The following is a 12,375-nucleotide window of genomic DNA, read 5'->3' on the forward strand; positions in this document are numbered from 1 at the left end:
GCAGGAAGCCAGCTGGTTTTGGTGTGCACATACAGGCAGCTCTGTCCTCAACTACCTTGATACTTGTAGCAGAAAGACTGAAGCATGTCAAGTAAACTCCTGATTCTTTCCAGACTTGCTGAACAGTTTCCTGTGTCCCTGAGAGCTTGTTTGCTAAACAGTAAGTTTAAAAGCAAAAGAAACTTCAACCTGCATTTATTTTTCTGAGCAAATCTACCTGCCAAAGTTGAGTTGCTACCCTGGTATTTACGTCAGGTCATGCTACATTCAGTCATAGCTGTGCTGGTATGCAAGGGTATTTCAAGCACATAGAAAGAAAGAAAAAAACCCCTAACAACCCCAGAACACGTTTTACATGTCTACTAGAAGGAAACCTTTACAATTATCCATACAAGCAGTGCTTTGGCCTCAAAAGCTGTTCTAGTATAGAGAAGTTCATTAGTCCACTTTGCAGGTTAAGGAAGAACTTTTCAGCTGACCACCTCCAAACCTGTGTGGTGATTAGATGAGATAAAATGGACCTTCCTGGATGGATGGACAGGCAAGGTGGAGAGAGGAAACAGCATTGTACTACACTTAAAACAGCACTGTGTGCATGGCAGCACCATGAGGCAGGGCAGACAGCTGGGACAGGTACAGCCTCACCTGGGCACCCTCAATGAGCAGCCCTGTGCCTGGGTCTTGACATCCTGAAGGTCTAGGATCAGTCTTCACTTGGTCATGTCCCCATCTCCCATAGCACAGGGTAGGGGCCTCTGGGAAAGCCTGTTGTGGAAAGCCTAAGATTTCACAAAATCACCAAACTGTTAGGGTTGGAAGGAGCCTCTGGAGATCTAGTCCAACTCTGAAGGACAGTCACCTAGAGCAGGTTCACACGTTTCCCCTTCTGCTTTGGGGCAGAACTGAAAACAAATGGAGAAGTTATCAAAACACACTCCCCCTCACCCCTGCACTGGCACGGGGGCTGAGATACTCACGGAGCAACTCTACAGTCACGCAGTTAATTTATTAAAGCACACGGGGCTCCGGTTCAGCTATTTATAACGTGATCTTACAGCCCTCCCCTCACAGTGCCCGCTGGCCGATCTTATTTATTACACGACCTCACAGCCCTCCCCTCACAGTGCCCGCTGGCCGATCTCCTCCCCCTGACCCGGCGCGGGGCCGGCGGAGGGCGCGCTGGGAGCGGCAGCGATGGAGCTGGGCCCGCAGTTCGAGGATTCCCTGTTCTCCCCGAGCCGGGAGCGGCTCTCGGGCGGCGGGGCCGTGGCTCCCAGCGGCGCCAGGCACTGCGAGCCGCAGGTGAGGGGCCGGGGCGGCGGGAGCAGCGCGGGCGGGCGGGGCGGGCGCGGCGCAGCCCGTGACGGGCCCGCGTGTGCTCTGTGTGCCCGCAGTGGTTTCTCAGCGAGGACGGCGGGGACGGGGATGGCGCCGACGGGGTCACGGGCAGCAAGTTCCGGGCGGACTGGGCGTACCGGCGGCGGGACTTTGAGGTATTCCCAGGGCGGGGGCCGGGGGAATGTTGTGGGGACATATCCCGGGGCGGTCCTGCAGCCCCTGGCGCGCTGAGCCGGTGTGAACGTGCGGGATGTATCGCGGCCCGCGGCTCCGGGGGCTCTGCCGTGGTTAGTCCGGCTCGGTGGGTCCTGGGTCGTGGTGAAAGGACGGCAGCCCCCGGTCGGATTCCATCCATCCTGGAGCCAGCACGAGCAAACCATGCAGGAATCTAGGCTGCCCCGGAACTGATCCCAGCCCGGCGTGCGCGTCTGAGCAGCTCAGCGTGAGCGGAGAGGGTGTTTGCGGCCGTGGGAGTCGTGGTCAGACAGAGCTTGGCGTGTGGGTTTCTCAGCTCCTGGGGATGATACCATGTCCCACACAGGCTGTCGGATCGCTGTCAGGTAGTAGTAGTGTCGGCCCCATCATTGATCGTCCCGGCTCTCGGCTGCCTCCGCCCGCTCCGGATGGCTGCCTGTGCCTTTGCCGTGCACTGATGGTGCCCGCTGCTGTTCCTGCCTGCTGTAGTCCTAGACCTCTCCTCACTGGGTACTTCGTGAGCCGCATTCCTCATCATCCATGCTTCCCCGCCGTTTGTAGTCCCATTTGCAGGATCCGGTCTCTCGTTACCTTGTTTCCTTGTTGAAATTAGCAGCTCCTGCCCGTGTTTCAGCTGTAATAGCTTCCTGTTTCAGCCTACGGTTTGCATTTCAGGCTCCCTGATTTCAAAGCCCTCAGCTGACTTCTGACTCTACTCCTTTTGCCTTGCCCATTGGATTTATGGATCTTTTAGTACCTCAGTTGGCACTGACCACGCTGATCATAATGTTATTCCAGCAATACTGCAGTCTATTGTATACCTGAGAGATGTTTTCCACTCTCAGCTGAGATGCCCTGAAGGGATTGATAGAAGTGTGCTGAGGGGAGAGATGCCTCAGGCTGCAGTTGGACGTGGCTAGTGACCCTCAGGAAGAGCAGATTTCTTCTTGTGTGCTGTGCTTCCCTCTCAGGAAAGAATGACACCTCTTCAAATCTGCTAAATGGAACAGACTCTTTTTTGTTGCAGTGATCCATGTTAAAAATGCCTTCGGTCTTACTGCTAACCTAGATCACTGTGGCAGAACAAGAACCAGAACTAGACTGCACATAAAATTAAAGATTTGAAAGCACTGGCCTTAGAAAGGGGGCTGGAAATATATAAATGGGGGCAGTAATCTCTTCACTTCTGTGAATACTTTTTTACTTCAGGCTAGGCCACTTGGTAGGAAATGCCAAGGACAGCAGTGATCTAAGCTGTGCCCATCTTTAGGACTGTAGAATTTGTTTGGGATTCATAATGCCTGATCCTTGCCAGGTTATATCCCTTTGTCAGGTAACAAGGCAAACAGGGTTGTCCTCAGCCCTCTGATCTATTTTCACCAGTGGCTGCTGCACACACTGGGCAAAGAGCTCCCTCTTTTGTTTGAGAAAGAATGTGAGCTTAACACCAGGGAAGAAAAATGTTTCAGCCATTTTGCTAGGAAGTATTTAGGGTATGTCTCCTGGAAGCTTTTTCTGTTGGAGCCATTAAAGTTTGCAGGAAATAATTAAATATTCATTTTGAGAGATAGGAGAATGAGCACTGCTCTTTAATCTTCTCATCTGAGCATTTACACAACGGGGGAGGAATCAAGATTCTAGAGTTAGCATCACTGAATACTTAATTTAATGTATTTAAATGTTAATTGGAGTCTCAGTGAGTGCCCTGAGCATTAAGCTTCAGCAGTATTACTCATTCTTGTCTTTTTCCTTAGCCCAATTAATATTTATTTCATACACGTTAGAACCACCCTACAGGAATGATGGAGATTCAACTTCCTTGCTGTATTCTCTGACTTACTGATTGTGTGAGGTGAGGTCCTTGCAGGTTCAAACCTTCCCATGGAGAATGTTGGATTTGAAACAAGATCCCCCAGATTTAGGATGAGTGCTCAGATCATTGTGTTGGTAGCTGGTAGAAAGATGCCTCGTGTCACATATTACCCAGGTCAGTAAATGATCCTTTCTGGATCAAGGCTGGTGGGAGAGAGGTTGACAGATGTATGGTGAATCCTGCTGCGGCCTAAACATGAGTTAGAATTGAGGCTACTCCTCACCATCTAGACTTGGCTGTGTAGTACTGGGACCTCGTCTGCTGCTGGCACAGGTGGTAGCTGAGTCTGGAGAAATGAAAATGTAGACTTCAAGTCTTGAATTCCCTTTGTGACTGTAGTTGTAAACATACTGTCAGGCTTGCTTTTAAATGAAAATGTCTCACTGTTTTGTTTGGCTTTTCTTCTTGTCGACAATCCCAGAAAGCCCTGTGTGAATACTCAAACTGCCTACAGCTCTTACCTCCCGGCAACATTGCAATGAGGCGAGATGTCCAAGAGGGCCAGGCTCGGTGTTTATCTCACTTAGGAAGGCACAAGGAGGCTCTGGGTATTGCAGAAAAAATGGTAAATAATGCAGTCTTTCTTTTAGGCTTTGAACTTTAAAACATTGCCAGTAGTTCTTTTATACAGACCATTTTCTGGAAAAATAATTTTCATTTGTATAATCCTTCAGGATGTTCAATGCTCAGAGTATTTGGTAAACAGAGGGTAACTGTCATTGCAGATATAATCACTCTTTAGAAATCAGAACACCCTGTACCACAATGAGCTCCCTGTGCAGGGGAGCTGGTAGTCCTGGAAGGGACTAAATATCATGCTCTGCCAGGCAGAATTAATGCAATGTAATAGGAATTATAAGAAAGAGGATAAATGAGTGCTTAAATCTTTCCACTATAAAAGTGACAGTTCAAAACTCCCTTTTATTTCCATATACTTGCTGCCAAACTGCCACCAAGAAGAGTATCTAGGCACAAATTGAATTTTTCCCATAAAGGAAAAAATCTAGAGGCTCTGAAGTCTGGTGGAATTTTACTGATGCCGTTTATTTTATATAAAAGGTATTTATACTGCAAAGAAAGGCAGCTGTATAACACTGAAGGCAAATAAACAAATGACAGCATTTGGGACCTTTTTGCCTTCAGACTGGGACAAAGCAGTCTGAAGGAGGGAATGCTGTCAGATCCGTCATGCAAGATCTGTATCCCATTGTATCATTTAAAATTAAGAGCACCATTTGTACAATTTAAAAATTACCTTATGGTGTTTGTATGTCTTTAGGGAGACATTTTCTTAGACTCTGAAGGATGATTCTGTTCTACTCCTGTTTTTCATCTGTTATCTTTTGTTTCTAGAGAAACAGCGCTACCAACACAGATCACTTAACGACAGTTCTCAACCTGCAGTTTTCCATTTACCAGGGTGTGGAAAATGTAGAAAAAAAGATCTTGTGTCTGCAGCAACTGATCTGCTTACATCCTTTCAACCCCTGGTTCTGGAAATTTCTTGCTGAAGCTTATATGGGCCTTTTACAGAATTTGTCTCCATTAGTCGTTCCAGGGACAAATCTAAATCGTTCTGAAGAGGTTAGTGTAAGTGACAGTCATTTCAAAACACCGACTGGAAGAGAGATTAATTTGCAGCCTCACCGATCAGATGGCCAGAAAGAAGGCCCTTGGTCCAGCCTTGCTGCAGAAACAAAGGGGGAGAATGCAGTGACTTGTAGCAGCAGCCAAGTGGTGAAAGAATTCCTCTGCACTTTGGGAGAACTGGAAAGGACGGACGAAGGGAAATGCGCAGACTCCAAGTCCTGGAAGCAGAACGTGTCGAAGAAAGTTGGGATAAAGGCATGTGCCTCGTTTATTAGAGCAAGGTAACCATACGTATTCTTAGAATAATGTTAACTTCTCCCAGTTGAGAACAATGTAAAGCATATTTTTCCCAGCCTTATTATTTTCAGTTTACATTATCAGTTTAAATGTTTGTTTCAGAGTTGGCAACACTAACTTAGAAGCACTCTGCTATTGCTGCAGAAGCACCCTGCTATTGCTAAAAAGCAAAGCCTACTAGTGTGGTAGCTGTGAAGAGTCTAAATCTGAGTGGAAAGAATAAACCGGTGTCATGCACAGTTGAGAAATAAAGCAGTTTTTAATGAGCTTATAATGTGAATCTTTTCAAGTAATTATGTACAAAGGGATGTGTTCAACAAATGCTCCTGTTAGATCATGGCTGATCCCTGGTCTGATATTAAAGATGCAGCAGCAGAAGTGCCCCAAAGGGAAGGCATAGCCAGTCCTTCTGCGAGTGCCACCTGTCTTATTTGCTTGAAGCCTCATGCTTGAGTGAAAATGTATTTCATAATAATACCCTAATCTGCATAATGGATGAGGTTGAAAAATGAACTCTGTGACAACTGATTGACAGGGCTGCATTAAAATGCTCTTTCCTTTTCTTTCCCCTCATCCTAAAACTCTTGCACACAGCAAAAATCCCCAAAACATAATCTTTCAAAGAGATAATTAAGAACTGGTTTTGTTAAAATAATCTTGGATGTTTTGTTCCCGCTCTTGCCTCTCAGTAATGTATTAGTCACTGAATGTATTTAAAGGCATCTTAGGAACTTCCACAAATGTTTACAGAGAACACTTTATAACTGCCCTGTTAGGGCAAGATTTAGGAAATATAGAAAATACATGCTTTTAATTGTACTCAGACTAAGAGATGGAGACTTTAATTGCTACTTGGAAGAAGTTAACTGATTTAGTACTGATATTGAATATTAAAGCTACGTTCATATTAATAATTTGTGTTGCTTGTTTCAATGTGTATGGTTCAGGATTGAGCCAGTTATAAATGGTGGGATTTCCTTGCTTGGCTGCACAGTATCACAGAGTATTACTGTATCTGCAGATACACTTGTTCAGGGTAAGCTTCTTCCCTGCCCAGGGCTTACTCATTACATAGGCTGTCTAACATTTTCAGGTCTGCTGGATTTTAAGTGGGATGTAAATGTTGCATAAATATATGTGCAGGATAAATTGCACCTGGGAAAGGGATGTTAGTATTGCTTTTTGTAGAAAATAAGGTTCTGTTTTAAAGCATCGTGAATAGCCGACTCTCCTAGTTTTGAAAAAAAATTGGAGAAATTGTTTTATTTAATTTTTAATGATATTTTATTCTTTTTTACATTGTTTTGATGCAAATTTTGAAACATAAAATTTTATAAATTAAAAATACTTTCCATTTTCACTCTGAATTTCCCAGCCAAAACTTTATTGAATTTACAGATGGTTCGCTGGTTCAGATTTGTAAATTTTGATGCTTATAATGCTCAAATGAAAGTTTTCGTGTAAGATCTTGAGTCTTCTCCATAAAAAATGCACACCATTATTATAACACCAGCTTCATTTAAATTCAGTAAATGTGTTAAAAAATTTGTTGTTGTTCTTTATGCATAAAGCTTGAATTAAACACGGTTTCAGCAATAACACAGCTAAGTTCCAATGATCCCTTGGTTGAATATTGTAGAATCATAGAATACCAAGTTGGAAGGGACCTCAAGGATCATCTAGTCCAACATTTCTTGGCAAAAACGATCTAGGCAAGATGGCCCAGCACCCTGTCTGGCTGAATCTTAAAAGTGTCCAACAGTGGAGAATCCACAACATTCCTGAGGAGATTATTCAATGACTGATTGTTCTCATTGTAAAAAAAATTTCCTCTCATATCTAGTTGGAATCTCTCTGGAATTAACATATACCTATTACCTTTAATTTTTTCTGTGTGGCTCCTTGTAAAAAGGAAGTCTCCATTTTCTTTGTAACCACCCTTTAAATACTGAAACACAGTGATAAGGTCTCCCCTAAGATTGCTTTTCTCAATTCTGAACAAACCCAGTTCTCCCAGCCATTCCTTGAATGGCAGGCTTCCCAGTCCTTTGATCACATTTGTGGCCTTTCTCTGGACCATAATAAATTCTCTAAAACTAATATTTATCCCTACAATAATGCCCATTGTGAATTTCAGAGAGTTCACAGGAAATGCAATATCTCTGAATGTTCCTAGAAGTGTAAAATAAGCACAGTACCTGTTCATCCACCTGACAGGCAGATGTGAGACAGACGTACAGATACCTGAGTATTTCCTCTGATGACATGTTTTACACAGTCCTTGTGTGAGGAGGGCTCTGCAAACTGCCACTGCTCTCTCTGGTTGAGCAGTTGATGATGGGACTCCGTGACATGAAGCCGTGTTGTGAGCACAAGGTCTACCCTTCACTGAATGGTGGTGGTGACTTCTGGGGCACTGCTTGAACATAAACTGTGGCGAAAGCTTTTAGAAAATATTCCAGGTTTGGCCTGTGTGGGGAGGATGTTTGATATTTGTCTAAAACCCTCAAATTTCTAGCTTTTCAGGTTACAAAGATAATCACTGCATAGGAAAAAAATGTGCTGCTGTCTTGTTAGGCTGTGGTAAGGACGTTATGATCACAGGTCTGAGCCTCATTTTGGAATGGTGTGATGAATATATGGGGAGAAAAATGTTTGCGCAGAGCAACCAGAGATACTTGGCATGTTGTTTTTCAAAAATAGTTCTCAGCAGGTCTGTCATAGCACAGATACACCATACCTGTGGTGGGCTAGTACAGGTGTATTTACTTCTTTGCAGTCGGCAAAAGTCAGGAATGGCTGTTTTAAAGTACCACGTTTTGGTTGGTTTTAGGTCTGCCAACTTACTCTTTTGCCAGCCATGCCAATTTTTAACTGCTTTTCTTTTTCCAGGCTTCTATTTCAGCTTACCCAGTTGCAACAGTCATCCTTTGTGCTAGAGACTAACAGAAAAGGTCAAAAAGAAATCGATGACAAAGTGGCACAACTTGGTTTTGATGAAAACTCCTTGCTGTTGATGACCAAGGTAAGGGGATGTTTTGCTGTGTGCAAGTTCTCAGCTCTGTGTAGACTGGTTGTCCTGTAAGCATGACACTCCCCTGTGCTATTGAACTGTGCCAGGACAGAAAGGAAATTAGCTGGGGTGGGCTGCTGGCAGTGTGTTACCTGGATCTGATAGGGATGCCTACAGAGCTCTGGCCTGCGTCATGGGTGTCTCTCTGATCTGCTGAGATTCTCCTTTCAGGAATGTTCAGGGTTGTTAAAGTTTCTCACTGGACCTGTATTTGCAGGTGTGTCATTGCTGTGCATTTCCTGGGATGCACATTTTATCTCAGGAATTTTAGATGGCCCAAAGTGAATCACAAGTCTGAAATGGAAGTGGAGATTACTTTGATGGCCACTGCAATATTAAACACTTCCAGAAAATGTATTACATATTTTCAGAAAAAGCCAGAGATAATATTTTACATTTCTTTGTTCTGTTTGAGGTACTGGTTTCTAGTTTAAAGAAATATAAAGGAAGAGAGTAATATTGCATGATTTTATTCATAGAGATTAAACATTTTTAGTGCTGTTTATGGAGCTTCTGACTTCTATCTTAAGGAATAAAAGGGAGCCAGTGAGGTTCTAACTTTGCTCTCAGCATTACAGCTTTAGTTAGTGACAGCCAAGCCACTGCCGGGCTGGCAGTCAGTCTGTGGGATTGCATCCATGAGAGGGCAGTAGCATGCAGGCTATCTCAGGGTTGGAAAAGGCGAAGGAAAGAAACTTCCCTTTGCTCGGACACGCCCCAGGAGGAGTTCAGTGTTGGTGCTGATGCGAGATGAGCACTGAATGCAGAGTTGGCACTGAGATTTCCGCTGCTGTTCAGAGTGAACGCCCCCACACACACCCCGTGCAAGTGTAGCCAGAAGCCTGGAGGGGTTGTGCAGCTGTGAGGCTTGAGCTCAGCTCTCCCTGTCCACTGCAGAATTCCACAGGCAGGCAACTTGAGCATGACCTGGGAGCTTCTCCAGGATGGTGTGTGGTTCACGTGACAAGGGCTTTGCTCATAAAGATTAATGCCATGTTTGCTGGGTTTTTTTCTGCAAGTTGTTTTATTGTTTCTAATCTTCTTTTTTAACTCTTTTTGCAGGTTATGGGGCAGGATCTTATACCAGAAAAACTAAAAGAGGAGTTTCAGGGTGAGGTAAAATGCATAGGCCCTTCAGCATTGTCATCATTGGTAAATGCGTCAGTCATGGAATTTGAAGTCAAATGGTTCAGTAATCTCCAAGATGATTTATGACACTTTGACAGTCGATTCTATTCAGGTATATATGTCCCACCTTTAGTAACTTAAAGGTTTTGTTGTATTTATTCTTGTGTCTCCAAATGATTATGGCATGATACATGCAATAAAGTTCATATTGCATTTTTTAAGAATTCTTTTTGTGTGTCTTTTAAGAATGGATATAAATCTCTGCATTTAAACTCTTAACCTTGCATCATTTTTTGTGTTAACTGATTGTTTGTATTTCAAATTATGAGGAATCCAGTATAAAATCAAGCTTTCAATTCAGCTTTCAGAGGTAGCTTTCCATCATAAACCTCACCAATTTGTGTTTGAAACACCTGTGATTTTTTTGAGGCCTGCAATGCCAGTGGGACGGAAGGCTTCCTTTATGATGTGCAATTTGAAATTTCTTGGTATCAAATTCAATGTTGTTGCATTTAGAGCCAGGAAATTAGCCATTTTCTTAGGTAATTTAAGTAATAGTAATTTTCTGTTCAGAGATGGATAGCTAGAAATCTTAAATATATTTATGCTGAGAATTTGTCGATAATTCCATATATTTTAGGAAGAAAATCTAAGTAGTAATATTTCACTTAGAAGATTTTTTTTTCTTCAAAGCTAAGTGTTTTTTGCAGGTGTAGAACAAGCTATAGGCTTGTCTTCAGAGTGCTTCGATGACGGAGGAGAAAAACTGTCAAGGTTGTTTATATGTGTACTGAAGAGTGTTTAGTCAGATCATATCCTTTGTAAAAGCCTTGCAAGGAAGATCTTTGCTGTGAAAACTGGCAGTGTTGTTTCTGCCTCATATGGCTCCTTCTGTTGTGCATTCAGTTGATAGTGACACCACTTTGCTTTCTGAAGCACCGATACTGCGTGCTTCGGGTTTCTACAGGAAAGGGATAAGATTCTCCTGTAGTTTGTTCCACTGGAAATAGTTTACATTCCAGACATATATGGTGTGCTCTTCCCCCATCTTCTCTTAAACCGTGAGACTTATATTCTTTGTACCTTTTTATAAAAGTGTTCTATAATGGATGTAGCTTAAAACTAGGAATCTTCTAGACATATTTTGCTGTCACTTTTATTCATGTTTTCCTGTGTTTTCTTTCTGAAGTAGTAAAGAGAGATGAAAATTTAAATAGCTCACAATTGAATGGTAATTCACCATGTGTGAATTGTTTCTGCGACTTCTAGGTGAATTTTCAATCTTGAAAATACTGGTTAGGGAACCTGTCACTAAGGGTTTGGGTTGGAAGAAACATTAAAGATCATCTCGTTCCAAGCCCCTGCCATGGGCAGGGACACCTTCCACTAGACCAGGTTGCTCAAAGCCCCATCCAACCTGGCCTTGAACACTTCCAGGGATGGGGCATCCACAGCTTCTCTGGGCAGCCTGTTCCAGTGCTTCACCACCCTCACAGTAAAGAATTTCTTCTGTATAACTAATCTAAATCTGCCCTCTTTCAGTTTGATGCCATCCCTTCTTGTCTTGTCACCACATATTCTTGTAAAAAGTCCCTCTCCAGCTCTCATAGCCCTCTCTTGTACTGGAAGGCTGCAGTAAGGTCTCCCTGGAGCCATCTCTTCTTCAGGCTGCAGAGCACAACTCTCTCAGCCTTTCCTGAGCAGAGGTGCTCCATCTCCCTGATCGTCCTGGTGGCTTTCTCTGGACTTGCTCCAACAGGTCCATGTCCTTTCTGTGCTGGGGGCCCCAGAGCCCCATGCAGTGCTCCAGGTGGGGTCTCACCAAGCGGAGTAGAGGGGTAGAACCAACTCCCTTGCCCTGCTGCCCACACAGCTTTTGATGCAGCCCAGAACACCTTTGGCTTTCTGGCTGCAAGCTCACATTGCTGGCTCATGTCCAGCCTCTCATCCACCAGCACCCCCAAGTCCTCAGCAGGGCTGCTCTCCATCTGTTTCAGCCCTCAGCCTGGATTGGTACCAGGGGTTTCCCTGACCCAGGTGCAGCACCTTGCACTTGGTCTTGTTAAACCTCACAAGATTCCACAGGCCCACTTCTCCAGCTTTTCCAAGTCCCTCTGGATAGCATCCCATCCTTCAGGTGTGTCAACTGCACCACTCAGCCTGGTGTCATCTGCAAACTTGCTGAGGGTGCACTCAATCCCTTTGTCTATGTCACTGATGAAGAGATTGAACCCTTGGTGTGGTGTGGCCCTCTGCTAAGTTGACTGAAACCTCTCCAGAAAAATGGAATATCACCTTCAGCCACGTCAAATTATCTTTGATAGTTTGGTGAGTTAAGGTGATTAAACCACATCCTGGTCAGCTCATTACGAAAGATGATGACTTGGCAAGTACACCTGGTGAGCATTAGTGCACTCATAAGGTACTACAGAGTATTTGCTTTAGTCATGCGTGTGCTTTGCTCGGTGGAGGTTTTTTGTGTGTTTGTGCAGCGCTATGGTCGGGTGGCAGTAAAGGCCACCTGAAGGGCTGGGAATGCTTTTAAGACTAATTGGTGGTGTAAGTTTTCAGTAGGGACTGTCCATAACATGCTGTAAATTAATTACAATGTTGGCATCAACAGTAGAATATTGCGACAAAGACAGCAAATACAGAAAGCTTAATGCTAAATATGTCAGCAAAAAAATGAAACAGGGACATCTCCCAGTTTCTTCTTAAACTTAAGGTCATGAGTAGCCACATGAAAAGGCTGTAATTTTTTCTGCCTCAGCTCAGTAGGTTCAGTAGTTAGGACACCAGAAGACAGCTTTTGTGGAATCAGGTCTGTATAGATATTTAATGGGAACTTGCCACATGATTTGGCTCCACAAATAGCATTGGA

The 12,375-nt window shown here is 44.0% G+C and overlaps 1 protein-coding gene across 2 annotated transcripts; it reads left to right on the plus strand.

The window, feature by feature from the left end:
• Nucleotides 1-892: 892 nt before the first annotated feature.
• C1H8orf76 (chromosome 1 C8orf76 homolog) lies at nucleotides 893-9,718 on the plus strand. 2 transcript variants are annotated; one of them, XM_064645678.1, is made up of 6 exons: nucleotides 893-1,302; nucleotides 1,395-1,493; nucleotides 3,828-3,971; nucleotides 4,760-5,277; nucleotides 8,186-8,318; nucleotides 9,429-9,718. In XM_064645678.1, exons 1-6 carry the CDS (start codon nucleotides 1,195-1,197, stop codon nucleotides 9,579-9,581), a joined length of 1,155 nt encoding a protein of 384 aa, XP_064501748.1. In that variant the 5' UTR covers nucleotides 893-1,194; the 3' UTR covers nucleotides 9,582-9,718. The 2 variants fall into 2 exon arrangements, with proteins under 2 accessions (XP_064501748.1, XP_064501757.1); XM_064645687.1 differs by lacking the exon at nucleotides 1,395-1,493 and having other exon boundaries at nucleotides 895-1,302.
• Nucleotides 9,719-12,375: the final 2,657 nt, after the last annotated feature.

Source organism: Pseudopipra pipra, chromosome 1 (assembly GCF_036250125.1).
Source record: "Pseudopipra pipra isolate bDixPip1 chromosome 1, bDixPip1.hap1, whole genome shotgun sequence".
Lineage (NCBI taxonomy): Eukaryota > Metazoa > Chordata > Aves > Passeriformes > Pipridae > Pseudopipra > Pseudopipra pipra.